The sequence below is a fragment of the Argiope bruennichi genome, chromosome 4 (genome assembly GCF_947563725.1).
Source record: "Argiope bruennichi chromosome 4, qqArgBrue1.1, whole genome shotgun sequence".
NCBI classification, from domain to species: domain Eukaryota; kingdom Metazoa; phylum Arthropoda; class Arachnida; order Araneae; family Araneidae; genus Argiope; species Argiope bruennichi.
This window is the reverse complement of record NC_079154.1, coordinates 9768202-9790366: the sequence shown is the minus strand read 5'-3', so window position 1 is coordinate 9790366 and position 22165 is coordinate 9768202. Positions and strand designations below refer to the sequence as shown.

General features: G+C 27.2%; 1 protein-coding gene across 1 annotated transcript in view; it reads right to left on the bottom strand.

The window, feature by feature from the left end:
- The window catches only part of LOC129966696 (protein HIRA-like), a 38514-nt gene extending 18915 nt beyond the window's left edge, over positions 1 to 19599 (bottom strand). The window contains exons 1-15 of the mRNA XM_056081215.1: positions 19361 to 19599; positions 14524 to 14586; positions 13670 to 13780; positions 13438 to 13528; positions 11291 to 11388; positions 10302 to 10397; positions 8844 to 8926; positions 8673 to 8750; positions 6875 to 7042; positions 6694 to 6741; positions 5021 to 5077; positions 3837 to 3907; positions 3406 to 3511; positions 2048 to 2305; positions 1332 to 1420 (exon numbers count right to left, since the gene is read on the bottom strand). Coding sequence (XP_055937190.1) covers positions 1332 to 1420; positions 2048 to 2305; positions 3406 to 3511; positions 3837 to 3907; positions 5021 to 5077; positions 6694 to 6741; positions 6875 to 7042; positions 8673 to 8750; positions 8844 to 8926; positions 10302 to 10397; positions 11291 to 11388; positions 13438 to 13528; positions 13670 to 13780; positions 14524 to 14586; positions 19361 to 19397 — 1454 coding nt within the window. The 5' untranslated portion in view covers positions 19398 to 19599. The remainder of the gene's footprint in view (positions 1 to 1331; positions 1421 to 2047; positions 2306 to 3405; positions 3512 to 3836; positions 3908 to 5020; positions 5078 to 6693; positions 6742 to 6874; positions 7043 to 8672; positions 8751 to 8843; positions 8927 to 10301; positions 10398 to 11290; positions 11389 to 13437; positions 13529 to 13669; positions 13781 to 14523; positions 14587 to 19360) is intronic.
- Between the last annotated feature and the right edge of the window lie 2566 nt (positions 19600 to 22165).

Genomic DNA, 22165 nt, shown 5'->3' with positions numbered 1-22165 from the left:
ACTTAAAAATAATTAGTAACAAAACAAAGTAAAAAGTGTTGTGCAATGTGCAAATTATTCAGATAATTAAAGCTGAAAGAAGGAAATTAATCAAATAATTAAATTTTGCATTCAAGCAAAATGGTACTACCAACAGCATATCAACAATAAAAATAGGATGAAAAATGTAAAATTTAATTATTATAAAATTTAAGAAAAAAATCTATGAAAAAAAATGTAAATCTTGTCATTTGAAAAGAGGAATTAAAATTGCTGTCCATCATCTCTCTAAACATAATGAAAAACAATATATTTTTAATATTAAGTTCGATTTTTTTTTTTTGATTAAAAATACAACAAAAATTTAAATAGCTTTTTGAACAACAAAGAATTTACATTAATTTAAGTACATTTACTTTCTTTCCAATGACACAACAAAATATTTATCACATAAGAAGAGAGTATTTATCACATTATTCTAAAGAGAATAATGTGATAAATACAAGTTAAAAATAAATGTTGATGAAATACATGACACAAATATTACCGATGTATATGTAATGTACATATAATCATCATATGAATTTAAAATATGCCCACCTTATTGGTTTGCTTCTATATTGTATGTGAAATACCAATTTTTGTTTAAGTGGGTAGCAAGCAAGAATTTAAAAAAAAAAAATGTTTAAATTGACTTAATTTATCAAAGTGTGAATAATTAGCACAAATAAGAATCAGTTATAGAATCAAACATTATGTTTTATTTACTTTTTTACACTAGATTAAACCTAAAGGTAATGAACTAAAGACTACAATTTTTATTGTTTTATATTTACATTGATTTTAGTGATGAGTTTTGATTTTAATTTTAGTGAACACTACCACTAAAAATAATCCTACTGCAAAAAAAATAAAACTTTTAACATCATATATCTATATCTAAAATGCACAATAAATAATTTTTTTAAGCACTCTGCCAATGTGCATGAAATATAATACTACAACTTTCAATAGTTAATCAATGGCAATCATATCCAAGATATTGTGAAACGAATAACAATCTGTCTAGATAGGCACATTTGCTAGAATGTACAAAAAACAATAACTTGTAAAAATTTGCTAACCTACTTTTATCCAAATTAAAATGATCAATAACTTAAATTTGTTTAACCTCACCTTTAATCACAGCTTTATTAAGTTTATAACTATCACCTATCTACATATGTTAACAAAATGAAAGGCCAACTTGGCAACAATTTTCAAATATAGTTTAAAATATATCCAATTTGATTATAAAATTTAAAACAAATTGATATCAAATCATGATATAAATGATTGTGCCAAATTCTTACCCAATATCCGGAGGCGGTGGTATAAATAACGGAGTTATTCTCCGCCTCCCATCTGCTAGACGAGTTTCAATTTGTTTATCTGTAGGACCCTAAAATATAACAATATTTAAGCTTTTCATTTCAAAAAAAATTTAATTCAAATAATTATAAATATAAGAATCAATATATAACAATATCATAAAAATACATCTCCAAAACTCTTTGTATTCAAATAAATATGCCAGCTTCAATTAACAGGAGGTTGAAACATTTCCTATTGATTGCATCAGCAAGAATAAAATTTACCATTTTTTTTTTTAACTTTAGAATTAAATAGAAAATATGTATTCATTTTCAAAGATTTAATTATTTATCAAAAAGTATGGTTTATCCATTTAAAAAGTTTTCTTGAAGCTTTAAGTTATCTAATTAAAATAATTGGTCAGTTTTTATGAGTTAACTATAAAAAAATTTAAAAAAATCATTTTAGAAGTTTAATATAAAGATAGTGAATATTTTTTTTAATCTTATGAAATAAATTTACTTTCATTTATTCATTTAAAACACATATTTTTAAATTTTCTTCTGAAGCAAAATAAACTAATGTATTTGAGCAATACACATGATATGCTTTCAGAAAAGAAACAAACATATAATTAATCCATAAAAAATAAAAACAAGAGAATATTGCAACTATTCTTATTCTTTGAAATATGAAAAATTGTAGCTTAACTCACTTTAATATGAGGAGCTGGCCTGCTACTCTGAGAATTTGAGGAAGACTGTAATTCTATTTTTGATATACTATAGTCATTTGTTGTAGGTAATGATGGTGAACCATTCACAATTTCTTCCTTTGAATTTTCTTCATCTTTGACTTTGATCTCTTCTTGGAATTTTAAAATGTCTGGATTTTCAACAACAGTTAATGCAGCTGAAGCAGAATGATTTGTCATAGCCATACTTTTTCCATATAAGCTCTGATGCAAGGTATTCTAAAATATAAGAGTATGTCAGTCAGTTTTGACTCTATAATTCAAATGCAAATATTGAAATATTTATAGAAAAATAAAAGAAATTTGGTTGGTCTGAAATATTCTCATTTTTCTGTTTAAAGTAAACCAACAATTGAAGTTTTAGTTAATATTGTGTGAAGCGAGAAAAGGAACTTAAAATCATTTAATTCATCGACTTTCAAAACAGAACAAGTGACAAACTGCTCAGTGACTGAAATCCCATATGTTTATTTCTTTCTCTTTTCAAAAAGGGTCATAAAACAGTATATAGCAATCTCATCTTTTTGAAAATGGTTGCTTCCTATATCACTCTTCCTCTCCATTAAGTGTTTGAAGAATGTTAGACTCGATTTATATTAAACCTTCTGCTTGCTAATTACTAAATATGTTCTCACTCTAATGCCTGGATATCAAAAAGTTTCAATCTAAAGAGAAATTAATATGATATTGTTTAATGATACTAACAAATCTCATTTAAACTTAAGCAATGAAGATAGTGAATTCTATTCTTCAAATTCTTCCCAAACTGTAAATTTGTCTATTTTTATATTAATATAAAACAAAATATTGAAAATTATGTTCAAAAAACAAAATGTGCTTTCTTAGGAAATTGCATTTGTATATTTTTATACAATTTTACACAATATTTTTCAAAGTCAATTTTTTTATTTTTTCAACCAGTACTTGACACCTTCAGACTGTCTTAATTATGAAGACAAAAACTTCCATATTCATACTTTATAAAGTCTCATAAATCAATATAAAACATGGTGTGTTTTTGTATGTGTGTGGGTTTGTAATAAAATATTAATCTGTTTCCTATCAGTATTTGATGCAGTTCTTAATTATATATACAATTTAAATATTGATGATTTAAAAAAAATCTACAGATAATTTGAAGATTAGCAACTATTATATCTTCAATATAATACTTAAATTTTAATTTAATTTTAAGAAATAATTTTTTTAAAAATACAATTAAAATTTTCTATTGATTAGAATTCCTATTGATTTTCTTTTAAAAAATGATCAATGTATATAAATATCATGAGTATGAAAACCATTTTTAAAGAAACTACCTTTTCCTCATCTGTCGCTGGTTTTCCGATCTCTTCATCACTTAAACCAATGTAGGCCACAGTTCCATCCCATGAACAAACTATTAACTGTTTTCCATTCTGACTCCTGATCAAAAAGAAATGTCTTAAAATCTTATCACATGGATAAATTTCACTTAACTTCTTTAAAACAGAATTTTAAAAATATTACAAAGCAATCATGATTAATGCATATTTTAAAATTCTAAATGCTAAAAATATAAAGAAACTTTTAAAAGAATCACTTTTTGTAGTATTAAGTTACATTAATGTTCATATTCAACAGGATTTTTGAACTTGATTAATTTTCAACCAGAAATTTAACAAAATCAGAAGAAATAAAATTTATAAACTGCAATAAGTTCCAATTGAAAAATTTAATTATGATTAAAGTTTTTAAAAAAGGATATTACCATGATATGTCTAAAACAGAGTTTGAAAACAAGTCATGAACAACTACCAAAGGTCTCTTCAAATATGTTAACTATAAAACAAAAGAATAAAACAGTTTAAATCATTCAATTCAATCATCAATATATAAATGCAAAAAAAAATTGTAATATAAAATATTTTAAACCAGCTCAACATTTGATATTATAACATATTTGTATTACAATATCAGCCTTCTTTCAGTATCTAAAAGAAGAATAACATACAAAAAGACATTTTTGCAAACAGCAGAAAAAGTATTCAAAGAAGTCATTAAAAACAGGTCTTTAAACTTGCAATCATCTCAACTTATAATATAGATAGTGTGTGCATGTGTGCGTGCTTGTTGGTGCCAGTCCATTTTCCTACAGTTAGAGACGGATAGCTTACTTGGGATACTTTGGGAAGTGGAAATGTCATCTTAGTAGGATTTTTTTATTTTATTTAGAATTTTAATTAAAAATTAAATTGATTTTTTGCATTCTACCACAATTTCTAGAAATATTACTGTACAAAAGTAAATTTTACACTGTTTAAAAATTTTGTTATTTTAATAACAATAATTCAATAACCATGTAAATTTTTTCTGAGCATGAGTAAATTTTTTTAAATATTTTTTCCCCCTAATATCCAACAACAGATTTATAATGTTGTCATGAAGTTCAAACTGTTTTCGTTATTCCATCTAATATCTGATTGAGAGATTTTCTTCCATTAATGAAGAATAAAGAAGAAATAGGTTTAAACCTGTGCAGTTTACAAGAGAAATAAAAAAAGGAAATTACCACATTGCTAAATTTGGAAGATAGATGAACTAGACATAACAGCACTATGATATTATGGAAATAATCTTCATTAGGAAATTGGATATATATAACGGACAGAACATATATACACAGTTGAATATGAAGTTTATCTAATTGATTTAATTGAAATTAAATATATCTCCAGCAAACTAGTTGTTCACTAAAGGTGACTTAATAAATGCAACATGCTGTTTCAAATATTCAAATAGATTTAAATCAATAGAAAAAAAAGCTATATAAATAACATAAAATATTGTTTATAAAAGTATTACTTAAAAGTATAAGTAAGTAAATATTTTAATAAATAAAATCTGGTAAAATTCAATAGAAAAACTGGCTTTTGAAAATAAAATTTAACTTACCCATACAGATAAAGATCTGTCCCTACTACCTATTGCACAGCAACAAAAATGTTCTACCTAATAAAAAAAAATAATGTTATCAAAAAACTACAAAATCCCAAAGAACAAGACTTAATTCAAATGCTTCAATAATAATTATTAATATAGAAAATTAAAATGTAGCTCCAGAAAAAATTAAGGTAGAAGAGAAAAAAGGGTTGATGAAAGATGCTTCTACAAAGTATATGTAAGTTAAACATATTCTATGTAGATAAATGCTTCATAAGCCTCTAAACGTGAGAAATTCATTACATGATTTTTTTTAAAAAAATTTTACTCAATTAACTATGAAAGTCTACAAAAATAATCAACTTAGTATAAAGTATGCCAAAACAACTCACTAAATAATTATATAATTAAAGTTAAGAACATGTGATTAATACACAATATAATATAGCTCTCTAAAAAAATAGCAAAGCTCATATAATTTTTTATTTAAAATATACATTCAATGTTACAAATTTTGTATATATATTGTAACTATATTAAAGTGTGTGTGTTTATATACACTTTATTAAAGTTAAAATAAAAAAAATTACACAAACAATCTTTTTTTCTATCAAAAACACTACTTTCTTTAATGTAATTTATAACTAGAAGCATACCTGCAATAAGTCCAATCGACACTTACCAGAATATTGACAAAAACAATAAATAAAATTTCATTAAGAGAAACTTAGAAGAAAATCAAATATTTTTTAAAATATACTTTTTAATAAAACAGATTAAATTAAATATATTTAAAATGCATATGTAGCAGAGAAAAATAATTTTAACCCTCAGGCTGCATAATTCTTTGAAATCACTATTTAGATGCAATGTTTGCAAATAGTTTTCAAATAGAGTGAACTGATACATATGTTACACGATAATAATATAATAAAAATCTGTAATTGTAAAAATAAACACTCTAAACTGCGAAAAACACGGGATGCAACAGAAAATGGACTGAATGCCAACCTGCAGAAATTGCAGGGTACGCAGCTGGAGGGTTATTAGCTAAATTTGGCTATGACAATAGATAACATTTTTATAAAAAATAAATTAGCTCTTATATAGCATTGCTATCAATCACTTTGATTCAGCACTATAAATAAATCTTTATATTTTGTGCAACTGTGCTCCACCCCACCCCACCCCACCCCACCCCCACTTTTTGCTATCATAAATAAAGAATATAGATACAAGATTTTTAAAATATAGATTTTAAAGAATATAGGTACAAGATTTTTAGCTTCATTTCCATTTAATATTTCATTAAGTTGTATATTTCTATTTTCAATCATAAGGAAATAAAAGCAGAATGAAAATTTCAATCTTCTACCTTTTCAACTCCAGTTGACTGGAATAACCTTCAATATTTTCATCTTCAGTGTGACATATTTTCTTATGAAATTCAATAAAAATTACTCTAGTTATCTTTTTCACAACAAAGCATTTACACCTTAACATTTTTATGCCATAGCTTATGCCATAGTGCATGCAAGTAGTACCGTGACCTATCAAGAGGCCATGCAGAAACAGAATAGCACATGAAAAACCACATAAGTTTGCATATATTAATTTACTGATATCAAATACATGGACCAATGAAATCATAAAACAGACAATGATAAATAACAAACAATACTTACCTTTTCTGAATCTTTACTAATTTTACAAAGTATATTTGGATTAAATCTCTGCAATAAAAAAAATCATCTCACTAAATTTTGAAATCCAAAAATTAAAAAGAAATATTATATGTTTCGCATTACAACTAAAGTCATAAACAAAATAAATGCATACGTAATTTTTAACTGAAATTAAACTTACAACACAAGTAATAGCTTTCCTATGGCCTACAAAGTCCCGATTGGCTTTCCATCCATCTCTCTCAATAATCTGCGCTGTTGGCCCAGAATTATTCATGGCATGGGCAGAAACCAAATAGCGGCCATCGGGAGACCAGCTCAACCGTAGGACATGTGTAGTACCTCCACACTGTAAAAACAATAGGAAATTACTTCAACATGATAGAAAAATTATATTTTAAAAATTATGAGTAAATATGCAATACTGTTTCAAATTAAAACATCATTTTTTTTTAAATCTTTACTTTATAAAGAAATTTAAGGTATGAGTATATTATTATCATCAATCTCTAAAGAGGTTTTGCTATTATTGAAATCTGTATAAACATATTGTCTGAATCAATAAGAAGTTTAAAACAATGACAAACAATTTAGTAAATATTAAACAATAATTTTTTTAAAAAATAATATTACCAAAAAGCAAGAAAACAAAATTTAACAAACTTAATTTTAAAAACAATTTCATATGCTGTTAAATGTATAATTAATTCTTAAAAAGACATGCATCCTGATGTCTTTTTAAAAATTAAAGAGACATGCAAAAGGATAAGTATACATAATTTTCAAAAACAAAATTTAGTTATTTTTTTTAGATAAATATCAGGTAGAAACACATATAAACTTCCTCACACTCTGTTCTCTAATTTAAGTACAGAAATAATTATTATACCAGATACAGTGATTGATTTCCCAATCAAAGGGTGGAAATTTTTATAAAGATTCTGATTATCAGAAGCCCATAAAAGCAATAAATATATGCTACAGCTACGTAAATGCTATTAATATCCTTATAAATGTAACAGTAAAACATTAGTTTTGCTTTGTAAATATTTAAATGTTTGTGAAAATAAAAATGACAACGTATTAACAACATTTTAAAATTTCAATTATTTTCTTTTCTGCCTTATACATAAAACATTATAATTGTTTTAAACTTCTTATACATAAAACAGAATGTTTAACTGAAATTTTATATGTGTTATGAAAAGAGTTTAATATTAATCATTTCTAATAAAAACATAAATATAAATGAATATAAAAATAAAAGATAAAAATGTAATGTAGTGTTATTTTGAAAACAATGCAGTCATGATGAAATGCCATTAACCAATTTACTTCAAATTTATAGCATAATTTCTTATAATATAGTTTTTAGCGATTTGAAAAGCCAAGACAATTTAGAAGAAATATCATATACAAACATCACTGATGTAAAACTCTCAAAGCAAAAAGAGGAAGTTGGCAATCTTTATCAACTCAAAAGAGAGATTCCCTATACCAGAAAGGAACTAAAGCTAAAGAATTGCTTATATACCATATAAAGTTAGTTATTAATCCTTTTTACTACTAAGCCAGCTGAGAATGTTATCGGGTACAAATAAATTGTTATTGGGCCAGTTTCAAGGGCTGCAAGTTGTAGAGTAAGTTATTGTTAAGTATTTCTTCATTTCACACCCTGAATTCTTCATTTGGAAAATTAAACTATCCTAAAACGGCACATTAATATACCATTTGCACAGCCCAATCTGTATTGAGAGGGTTAAACGCTGAGAAATATGGGAAGAACCAGAAACCTTCATAGCCCAGAAGTTAAAGAAACAGGAATTTTTTAAAACTTGAATTTCAGTGGTATGAAAAATAATTAATTTTAAGCGCTTGTATTTGCAAACATTTTATTTTCAAGTTTTACCTTGAAAAAAAATCAAAACAAATGCAAATATATGTAAACCAGAAATACTTTGGTAACAAATAATAATTACCTCCAGGAATGGTTCAGTAATAACAGCTTCTTGCTGCCAATCATGAGTACGCCAGACTCTCAATGTCTTGTCATCAGACTAAAAATAAATTATTTGCAATGAAATAATATAAAAACATTTGAAAAATATATTTTAAAGTCATTACACAAATAAATGGAAGATTTTACATACTTGGGATGCTATGTACTTCCCAACAGGATCCCAAGAAACACCCTTTACTAAACCACTGTGTCCCTTCAAAACTGCAATTATTTCTACAACAGAAAATGAAAATATTTAGATTGAATGGGATAGATAATGAAACAAACTTCATTTAAGCTAAAATTTAAAAGAATTTTAAAGTAAACTTTTTATATTGACAGGTATTAAAAGTCAAGGAAGATTAAACATTATGCTATATTTTTTTATCATAATTTATCAAAATTTGTAATAAACAGACAATAGCTACTGCACTTTCAGCCAGCTCTGAGCCATTTTTAAAATTCCAAGTTCTTAGCTTACTTTAAAGTTTGTTTAAAATCAATTGCAAACTTTTAGTAAATAGACAAACCGACAGATGAAAAAGAGAGCTAATGAAAATGTATTAAAAAAAACACAGTCTACTCTATAAAGGATTTATAGAACATTTTCATTATCGATGTGCAAATTTGATGTTAGGATTGTTAATCAAATTTCATTTGTCTAGTTCATTGCATTTTTTGAACGTTTTGTCTTACAAACAGTTTTTATGTAGATGGCTATAATCCAACATTTGATTTATATCAGCAGTTTTAATATAAAGAGTCATATGCAAAATCTTACTCAGTTTGCTTTATTTTAGAGTTATGATAGCTATATTAACTTTTTTGGACTGAGAGATATAGCAATAAAAAATTCCTTCTTTATATTTAGAAAAATGCGAACTGCAATTTTATTATGTTTACGCTAATTTCTCTATGCTATTTTTTCCCCCAACTTTATAAAGTGGCCCAGAGAATTATATTAATTGTGATTGAAAACAATAATACTGCACAAGAAAATTTAACACTCTCTGCTCTGAAGATCATACTCCTAACATTTAACACACATACAAAATATTTCAACATCTGCCGACACAACATGTTTCCAAATGTTATAATTTTTTCTATTAGAAGATTTGTGAAAAAACATTTAAAATCCAAATTTTAAGGGAAAAAAACTCCTTAAATAAATAGGATTTCATGTAGTATAACACATAAAAAAATAATGATCAGCATTGATAATGTATTTTACAATGCAACAATTAAAATATTATATTTTACACAATATTTAAAATCTTACACAATATTTAAAACAATTTTTTAAAATATTATATATTACACAATATTTTAACATCTGCCTGCATAACATGTTTCCAATGTTATAATTAACATTTTTTCTATTAGAAGATTTGAAAAGCATTTAAAATCAAAATTTCAAGAACAATCTCCTTAAATAAATAGGGATTTCATGCTTTATAATACATAAAAAATAATGATCAACATGGTTAGTGTATTTTACAATGCAACAAATATTTTTCAAATTAAAAAAAACACAACTAATCTAAATGCCACTGTTTATTTAATTCAAAAAAAGAAGAAAATATGAAAACAACAGAAATTTATTGCATACCTTGCCACTTCAGAGTGTTCCAAATAACTATCGTGTTATCAACACTACATGAAGCTAACCAAGTATCTCTTGGGGACCAAGCTAGGTCAAGGACATCTAAAATTTTATTCAAAAATTATGAAAAATTAAATGACAATTACTGCAAAACAACATACTATAATTGAAAGTTATAGTTCCCAAATTAATTCACTATACCAAATTTAAAATTTAAAATAGCATAGATTTTTATTATATATATATATATATATATATAAAGATTTTTTACTGCTACAGGCTACATTCTGCTATTCTAGTACTATACATAGCAATGGTAAGAAAAAAATTTCATAAGACAGTAATATAGTAAATCTCCAAGATTTTTAGTGGAAAAAAAATATACAAAGCTGCTGAAAGTATCCACAAATCCAAGATATCTATTTAAAAAATCGTGCGTTTTTAACAAATACCCATATGAAATAAATATATATATAATAATGATGCTTATCCTGTGTATTACATTTCCAAGTAAACAGATATTGAAGGGGGGGGGGAAAGAAATAGTTTAAATTTGATTAAATAAGATTTATTTATGACTCAATCATATGCTAATTAAAAGAAAATTTCAAATATTCCAAATAGTAAAATTAAATTAAAATGGTTCATAATTTTAAAAACATTAATTTAGTTTGAAAAATTAATTCATATTGTTCTTCAAATATTACATGCAAATTACCTGAAATAGTATTTCAGTAAATGCCTTTTAACTATAAATCAAATTTCTAAAAAAAAAAATCTAAGACAATTATTATAAAGAAAAGAAATGAAAATATTTTCACCAGTCAAACCTATTATTTTCATAATTCCAAAATGTACTACCAATTTGAAATCTACATTCTATGCTAATAAATAAGGAAAATTAATATTAAAAAAAATCAATAGTATTCTCTATTTCCACAAAGCAAACATTTTCATATGAAAAATTTGAAAACTAATTCCTGAAATAATCATACCTCCAGAATGACCACGCAATGTACTAACACACCTCCAATGTTCAACATTTACCATCTTTCCATTGCTTCCAAAAGTTGTTGAGCCAGCAGTACCATATCTGGAAAATTATTAATTCATTAAAACATATTATACAACTGCAGACTTGAAACACAATTTCTTTAATGAACTGAATTCTCATTACTGTAATTTGGATAAAATTTCAAACAATTTATTTAAATTCTAACATATGAAATAATAAAACACAAATAATAAAGAGTGACTAGAATGGTGTGAAAGGAAACTATAAATAATGTTTGCACTTACATTGTTCCAATATATTAAATATTGGAACATCTTCAATTAGCCTATTTTAAATTTATTTCAAAATATTCTCTCATCTCCTGATCCAAATCCGATTTTTTTTATTTAATTATAACACACATTCTAAAAAATTGCTGACTCTATACATTCCCATGCCATGAACTTTCCCACAATACGAAAGGAATATACCGTTTGTCAATGGATTCTAAAACCCACCTCACTTTTGTATGTGTGTTAAGATGGGTTTAATTCGATAAAATAGATGTGAGAGGAGGAGATTTTTACAGTTAGCAATAAAGTGAATTCCAGAAAGATGCACCTCCTTCTGAATCTCCCCACTTAATGAGATAGAACCATCAAAAAGTGTTTATATCATGATTCTGAAACGAATAGTACCCAAGATTCCATTTCCTAAATAAATATACATCAAAGAAATCCCTACCAAAATCCCACAGAAAAATCATGGAAGGGACAAATTTTTGATTTTGTGTCATGATGTAGACTGATATATCATATTATCGCTTCTTCGCTCTACATGTCTCCCAAGTAAATTTCAAAAGTTTCTTCTTTTCGATCATACAACTGCAGAGTTATGTGTGTGTGTGTGTGTGTGTGTATGTATATATATATATATATATATAAGCACAAAAAAATACACAACTCAAAGTACAAAAATGGAAAAAATATCAGGAAGGTAGCATTATCAAAGATGATGAAAAAATGCAGCAAATTAATATTAATAAACAAATAAAATACACACACATACTTGCTAATTTTCCATTTTTATTTAATATAATGAATTATAACAACATATTCATTTATTTATTTAAGAGCATTCACTTTAGTACAGAATAGAACATATTGGTCAAATTACGACTATGAAACATTACAAAACAGCTTCAATCATACTTTATAGTAATTCAAGCTTTATAATTCAAATTATAAAGCACCATCTTTAAAAAGGAAGTAGCATTATTCTCAAATTAGAATCTATAAAATGTCGCTCTTTGATTATGTAAAAATATAATAAAAATTTGGCAATGAAGTCTATAAAAACTTTGGAAGTAGTACATTAAAATGCAAGTAAGCATTCCACAAGGTATAAGAAGGCATTAATAAAATATCTTGCATAACAAATTCAAAACAATATATAAAGTATAGTATATGTATAACAACATATCAAGTAAAGCATATATATAACAAAAAGTTTTTATCAAAACTTTTTTAATCGATTAAAAGCAAAAACTATTCAAACATTATTATTTATAAAATCATTTTTATGTGACAAACCTGCAGTCATAAAAATTAGCTGCTAAGATTATTAACTTAAAAAGAAATTAATAAATTTTAATATCCAGAAAGAACCATAATTATTAAAATTACTTTAGTAAATAAAACTATTAAAGATGGTATATATTCAAATGCAGCACAAATAGCTTATAATAAATCTTTTAATGAAAACAAAATACCTAATTTAAACTTTTCTACAATGTTTCTAGATTTTAAAGTTACTATTCCTGCTATAATAAGCATTGAATCTTGCTAACACTTCGGTTACCTAATATTTCTTATTATAAAATATATTAGCTAAAAATAATGGGGGGGGGGAAATAATTAAGGAATTTATAAGCTTCATAAACTTAAATTTCAAGCTTGATAAGATTTCAAAATTAAAAATTTTCTACTAAAATCCAATTTTCAAATAAAACGAACAAAAAACATTACATGTATCCATTGATTATTTGAGACAATCACAGATTTAAAAAAAGACTCTTGTTTGCAATTCATTAAAGAACTGATTTATGCAATAATTCTTCTTATCAGCACATATAACAAATATACTTGCCTTCCGATCTGCCATATCATCAGAACCTTGTCATCGCCACAAGAAGCCAGATATTTACCACTACCAGACCATCTTACACAATTTACGCAAGCTAATGAAAATTAATAATGATTAATTTCTTTGTAACAGTAGAAATATTCAATAATACAGATTAATAATTGTAAATAAAAGATACAAATCCTTTTTGTTGATTGTTAATAAAATGAAATCAAAAATTGAAGTGAACTAATACCTAAGTGGTTATCCATCTGGCACAATAATTTTGGGACATTTTCATCCTTTTCATCAGATTCATCAACTATAGGCGACATATTCCATATCACAATGCGTCCTGTGTCAGCCCCTAAATGAAAAAAATATATATACAAAATAGATAAGAAAATTTTTAAAAATAATAAAAAATAAAATTAAATTATATATTTCAATTTTCAATCTGCATAATTCAATCATTTTAAAAATGAAATTAGAAACAGCATTCCTGTAGTTGAATGTCTCTTCCAAAACATTGTATTTTCTACTTGCAAATAATAAAATTTTAATTTATTAACACACATATATAAAGGACCAATAACATTATCAACTAAAAATACATGCATGTTATTTATAAAACAGACTAAAAATTTAGGTTTAAAACTGAATATTGCTTTCACAAAAAATAAAAAGAAATATTAGCTGAAATGTTAAAGCTTCAACGATATTTAATTAATAAATTAAGGTAAAACTTATAGGTGAAATATTAAAAACTATTATTACTCAAATTATTTCTAAATTAATGTATATTTAAAGGATTTCAGTTTATAGCAAAATTAATTTTAAAAAATTGTTAGTAACATTTTAATTTGATAGGACATTTCTTATCACACTTTTAAAATATTCAATACTAGATAATTTCAATCTGCAGTAAAAAATAAAAACCATAAGCAATTAGATTAATGACATATAAAAAATAATGTCATAATTAGATTAATGACATATATTATTTATACAATTTCTTAATCTTAATGAAAAATAAAATTAATATTGTTTCATAAGTCTACTAAGACTAAAGATTTATTTCCAAATAATAAAAATTAAACCTATGCATACCTTGCCCACCAGTAGCAAAGCGAGAGCCATCAGGGTGGATATCAACTGAGAATATAGGATGACCTAAAAACAAATAATAATTAATTAATTTAAAAATACAAAAGCATGTATAAAAAGAGTAAATTTCTGCATACTGATATTTTAATTATTTGCATTCTGATCTATGAAAGTTTATATATATATATATATATATATATATATATATATATATATACATACACAGTAATGGCCAAAATTGTCGACACTTTCGAAAATTGTTATGTTTATAGAAAATGCAACTTTTCCTACATGCAAATTCTTACATGTTTTAAAGAGAATTTAATGCTGATTTCAATACAAAAAGCAGAATTCAAATATTTGCAATATAAAAAAAGTGTATTGGCAACAATTATCGATACATTAGATGCTGATGACTGCTGTGAGTTATCAGTATGTGTAGGGTAGCTTTTATTTTTTATTACAGCTTCACACTACTGTTTCATTGAGCTGATTAGAGTTTTAAACTCTTCTTTCATTATTGCATGATGCCAGGAAATATAGTCTCAATTAATTCTCTTTTATTTGATGAATGCTTCATTTGTACAAGACTTTTGAAATGGCACCATAAGTTCTCAATAGGATTAAGGCCAGGACTGTTTCCTGGCCATGATAACAATTCAATGCTCTTCGTACTAAGCCACTTATTCGATATTTTTGCTGTGTGGCAAGGAGTTGAATCCTGTTGAAAAATAAATGACTGTTGTTGGGAAAGAGATCACTGATGGAAGATGTAAGCATTTAATGTCCAATTGATAACATGAAGGAGACCAATACTATCTGCTGACATGCAGGACCAAATCATAACACTGACCGAGTTCTTCATAATTGCCTGGCTGCAGTCAGGATGTAGCTCTTCGCCTATTCTATGTCTTACATATTTTCACCATCACTACCGAATAACAATATCTTTGTTTCATAGCTCCGAATAATTTGTGACCACTGATCATTTGTCCAATTAATGTGTTCCCTTGCCCATTATAATCTTTTTATACGTTGCTGTAAATTAAGATAAAGATTTTTTTCGTTGAATTCCACCTCTTAATCCAATATCTAATAATCTTCTCTTGATTGTTCTTGAAATGATAGAAATGCCAGCATCATTCAATTCACTTCTGGTGGCCGTTGATGACATTTTTCAATCATGGAGACATAGTCTTTTTATTCTTCTGTCATGAACAGATGAAATGCACCTTTTTCAGCCATTTCTTGCTTTGCTTTTTATTGAATTTGTCTCCTGATATTGTAAACAAAACTTTCAGATTTTAAACACTGAATCACTCACCTGTTTTGCAATTTCAGCATAGGAAAGACCACATTCATGTAATATAATAATATTAGTTCTCTTTCTAGGTGTCCAATCTATTCCCTTATTTGATGCCATTGCTTCTTGACTAAATATTTACAAAAATGCCAACTATATATTAAAAAATTTAACAAAATTTCTAACTTGCAATTTGATTACATTAAAAACAGTCTTCCTTCTACAGAAAAAAGCACAATAATGACTTGTCCCAACTTTAAACGATGTTGGCTTCTGCTAGCAGTTATTAACATTTTATTGGTTTCCAGAACAAAAACAGTCATTTGTCAGGAAAGTTAGAAATTACAATCCACTTCATCACTGTATTTGTTATTCGGATTAAAGTAAGAATAACTAAGAGTAAGAATGATTTTTTTTAAAAACTGATAATATTTTTTAATGCCAGATAGCATTGTTTAATATCAGTTGAAAAATTATTTTCAACCTTTTCAAATACATAAAAAAAAGTCTTATGCACAAAGTATAGTTAAAATATATGTAAATGAGATTTTTAAATCAATGTTTTACTTAAAATCATTCAATCAAAACTGAAAATCTGAATTGTGGAAAAACTGAAATGAAAATTGCGATAGTGAAAAGCAAAATTTTTCCTCGTCAAGCCTCCATTATTCTATAGCATGCTTATTTATACTTTTTTAAAGGAAGAACATAGTATATTTCCTTGATTGCATGTTAAATAATTCCAAATTTGTAAAAATAAGATTAAGTATTATACTTAAACTGATATTATATATGATATACAATTTGCAATGGTATAAAAGGCATTTTAATGTGATCAACCTTTGGAAGTTATATGTAATAAAAGTGACAGTATTGCCCAAATTTGGCTCAATTTTTAAATAATTTAAATCTGAAGAAAAAGTACATCTGAAGATTTAAGATCCAAAGTATACTTACAACAATATCTTGCATGAATGCATTTCTATTATAATTTGCAACAAACAAACATACTTTAATTTTTATTAGCATTACATTTTTCAAATTTTTTCTTAATATTTCATTTATTTTTCTGTGTTGATCTATATATATATATATATATATATATATATATATATATATATATTTATAACGATATTTTAAACTCTAATTTCAATTCTAATTAATTCAACTGAATCTTTGTAAAAATGATTGCGTCAGAGGTTCCCACATGCCACGTGAAGGTATAGAGAATCGCTGATGTAAAGAGATTCTTCTAAAGGATTGCTCTGTTTCCCTTGTCAAGGTTGACACATGTGAGAAATTCCAATCAGAATTGACACGTGTCAGAGGTGACATGATATATGACAGGGATAATTTCTCTCTTTCTACCTCTCTTCTTGCCTAATATGTTGCTAGGAGAAGACATGCCTTGTCTATGTCTTCCTATAAATAAATTATGCCTTCCCGGAATGGATTAAAGCAAATTTAAAAATCTGTCTTCTGCATCGTCGAACTTCCGTCTCCTTTCAAATTATATATACAATTAACAATGGGATACTAGGTTTCCTTAAAATTGCCAATTGCAACAAGGATGATTTTTTTAAAAAAATCCTTAACAGAAAGCTGACAAAAGTTGCCAACAAAACCCGTTTTAAACATACTAAATAAAATTAAAATTCATCTTTGCCTATAACAAGGAATTATTACTATGCACTTATATGTATTGTGACCAGACAGATCTTCCATACTCGCAGTCATGAAATTTAAAACAAGGGCAATAATAATGACTCTATTCATTCAAAACCCCAAATTTAAAAATTTATTATAAGATCATTTAAAATGTTGAACAATTTTTATTGATTTTTTACACCTATTCACCTATAATATCATTTCTAATGATCATAGAAAATAAATAAATGCATCATTAGACAGAACAAACAATTATCACTGAAATCGAATTTGTTTTGAATGTGTAAAACTTTCTATCATTTAAAGAAATTTTTTAGATTATAAACAGAAAATATTAAGATATAAAATTCAAATTTCTATTTTCAGCATTCTAATAAGGTTTTACAAAATTGTTAGGGAATTACAGAAACATTTCTCTCAAATTTTAAGCAGGCACATTTGAAATAACCTTTTATTATTATTATTATTATTATTACTAATTATATTCCAGACAAGTTAATGATTTTCTTACTTCTTTCAGATATACAATAATGGGCAAGGAGGATATTACTTCTTCACTTAACATATTATACATCTTATCAATCTTGACTTAGCGAGGAGCTTAACAAGAATAAAAATACCAAAAATCTTATTTTCCCCAATTTAAATTCTAATAGCTTAATTTGCAACAAACATTCCAATTTTAATGTCTTTTTTATTAATAACATCTTTTTATCAACAATTGTTTCATTTTTTTATTATTATTATTATTTTTGATACCACATGTATACTAGCTAGGGGAAAAATTATGCAACAACATTTTATGCTTTAATTTAATTTCTTAACTTTTTAACTTATTGTAGTTTAGATTTTAATGATATATTAATAGGATAATTCATATTGCAAGCAATATTATTTTTAAAGCAATCACAATCTCACTAGGAGAATTTTTTTCCCAATTTTTAATATTCCCATCAAAAAAAAAATCCCATCCTTATTCATTATTAAAATACTGACTCGCACGTTGAATTTCTTACAATGTAATTTATATAGGGCTGCAGATAACAGATGACCTCCACGACAGCCAAACTCAACTGCTGCCTATAAATTGTATAAGGGAGTAGTCTCTTCACGAATTTTAATATACAACTTAAATTCATAATTATTCAACAGAATTTACTAGTCATAACTTATAAGAAGACAGAAAGACCCTTCCAAATATTAACGCACGATTTAAAAATTTAATTGTTAATGATAATTATAAAGACAATATATGAAAAGTATTTGAGTCATCAAAAGAAAATAATTCTTTAAGAAATATTGTAACATTTATCAATCATCTTACAATAGAATTATAAACATGAAATGAAGTATTAGTAAATTCCATTGAATTTGATTACCTTGCCGACAAATTTAGCACAAAAAAAAAACAATTATTTCCAATATGAAACTACAAATTCTGGACCCATAAAACTCTTTTACTCGACCTTTTTAAAAAATTATTTTGGATACATAATATCTTAAAGATTGTCAAACTGAATAAATTATATGTAATAAGTGATTGTTCTAAATGTCAAATAAACTTTCAATAAGCTATTAAAGAATCTGAGATCGTAATTAATGAATAATAATATTTAAATTTACCTTAGAAACTGATCGAAGATAGTAAACACAAAACGTAAACATAAACGGTTTATTTGCATTGGCAACGAAAAGCCGGTACAAATGACAAGATTTAGTACATACAAACAAATAGATTTAAAAATTGTAAGAATGATAACATTCACAAGAAAGACACTTATCAACGCATCAGAAATGTATAATTTGTGGATATATTGCTATACAAGTCACAACGCAATACACAATGTAATAAAGCAAATTATATATTACCGTCGTGAGATATCCAGTTAGGTTTCAACAATTTCATTTTGAGGTTTATGTTCGAAAAATAATGAACTGGAACGAAAACTAAGTAATCTGTGATTGGCTGCTTCGGGTTTTGTAGTTAAAAGCAAGAGTAGTTCAAATAAAAACTTTCAAACTGGTATTTGTTTTTTGAACATGTTGAATTCACGGCGTGCAAAACGTAACCTCGACAACAGCAAAGAAAAAATCATTATTTTTATTATTCGAAAAAAGAAACAGAGGCAGAGACAGATGAATGAGTTGAGTTGTTCATAGAAAAAAATATTGCTGTATACTCTCGTACAATAATATAATCATGGTGGGAGGGAATCGTAGAAAAGTGAAGACTGTCGGTCATGACAAAATTCCTCGGATATTCTCATCATAAATGATATACTGACGGCGTCCCTTTTCAGTAGAATCTCGATTCTGATATCGGTGTACTACGGGTTTTTAAGATATAGCTTTGCTGAATGGGACTGAAATATGAGGAATCACCAATATTAATTAAGCGCTTTTAAGTTGATATGGAGCAAAAATTTGGAAAAAGTGCGTTGATTCGGGTATTTTTCATGACAACAGATCCTTTTTCAAAATTATGATATCCAGCTACAAGAGAAATGGATTGTTAATTAAAGCGTTCTAATAGTATTGGTATCAGCAAGGATAGAACCTGGGACCTTGTGGTTTGCAGCCGAATAACATGACCACAATACAAAAGCAATTGCTCGTGTAGCGTAGCTGTTAACTGGTTTATAAAGTTTCACCACAGACTCTCCTTCCAGTGAGTCGAAGGTGAGACGAACGATACGGCTGTTGAGTGGTGATGTATTTAGCTGTTGAGTCTAATGCGCCTGTACCCATTTGAGTAGCTCCAAGCATTATGGCAAGTGTGTGTGGGTGAGTGGTTGCAGTTGCTGAGTCAAGTGAGTCTCTTTTTATAGCACCGTTGACGTAAAATTCTGGCTCAAAGTTAATTATACTGTGATACAGCTTATAAGCCAGCTAACAGCTACGGGACACAAGTAATTCCCTTCGCCTTGTGGTCTTGTTACTCGGCTACGAACCGCTAGGCCCCAGGTTCTATTCCAGCCATTTCACCAATCATCTGCAATACACTTAATAATTCCTTTTATTTGATATTTTCAGTCCAAAAAAATTCATTGGACCGCATTTTCTTTAAAACCCGATTTTTATAAAATGTTGCGCAATATTTGGAAACAATTTTCAAAACCCCATATTGAACAACAATGAAAAGTTTGAAACTATTTTTAATAACGTTGTGATGATATTACTCTAAAAGTAGAATCCTAAGTAAACAATACGGTGTAATATTTTATTATTAAGTTTTATGCGTTTACGTGAAGTGATCAAAAACCCGAATATGTTTGTATGTATCTCGATTTTGATTCTTTTTCCTGATTTAAGAAAAAATCCAATTTCTATAAAAATGTCCCACGGGGCGGTTTGGGGAGCTTTGGGAATTTTCCTTTAACCTCCAAGTAGGTCGATTTCGGGCGCCTGCTTCTGTTTTAGGGGAGATGGGTATTAAAAGCGGCTACTGTGTTAAGCACTACAGAAGATCCGTGTTATCTCTGACAATCACGGTTTTTTCACAAAAAATATCCCAGCTCTTTAAAGCGCTAGGGTTGAGGAGGGATTCAGTAAATAGTTTGTTTGCACAAATTTTGTTTTTTGAAAGGGTTTTAATTTCTATTTCCATGTATTGTTATCTCAAAATTGGAAAGATTTTATTTCTATTTATAAAACAAATTTTACACTGAAGTTCTCAGATGAATGATATATAAGGAACCGACAAATTGTTTATTTTTCGGATAAGCAACAGAAGCTCTTTTCAATATTAAGACTATTGTAATGATATAAGTACAAACTATTGCACTGACAATGCAGCCTATTCACATCGCAATTTTCTAACAAAATGGGTAGAGACTCTTGTTACTGTGGAGGGAAGTCGTTTTATATTTCTAAAGTCTAGTTTATGCTTATCTAGGGATGCCTGCCTAGTTTACCGTGTGGTGAAGCTTTATAAGCCAGATAACAGTTTCTGGACAGGGGAGATCACTTTTGTCTAATGGTCATTTTACTGGTCTACAAATCCAATAGCTACGAGTTCGGTCCTCCCTATCTTCGATACATTTGTGGTCCTATGACGAAAATTAAGCAACCTTCATGCATGCGCTGTGGCACCTTCTACCCGAAATAAATAAAATCAAAAAGCTGATAAATAATAGGCCATTAAAAATGGGTAAGGCGCAACAGAAAATATCACAACGGAAAAAACATAGTTCGTCTCACGGGAGGCGGAGTATTGTGGTGAAGCTTTTATAAGCCAGATAACAGCTAAGGGACACGACTAATTGTTTTTGACTTGTGGTCTTGTTACTCGGCTACGAACCCAAACATTGCGAGTTCGGTCCTCGCTATAACCAAATCGTTGCAACAGACAAATTGTCAGTAAACTAGATAGGCATCAAAGAGCCCCAGAGAGCGGCAAAAGACGGTCAAGGCGGTAACGCATGCCCCGCCTGAAGAATCATGGGTGGTTGGAACACGGCTTAACGTCTTATTCTGTCATCAAGGACCGTCGGAATTTTTGATGCCGAGTACAAATTGCAGTTTTCAAATAGCATTAAAAGACCCCAAAAAGATAGGGAGTTTCCTTGTTTCCCTTCTTCAGAGAATGATATAAATTATATAAATGCTGAGTTCCTTGTACGAAGGTCATTCTGGAAATTTCTCTTCAATTGTGAATTTCTACTCTTTATTTTA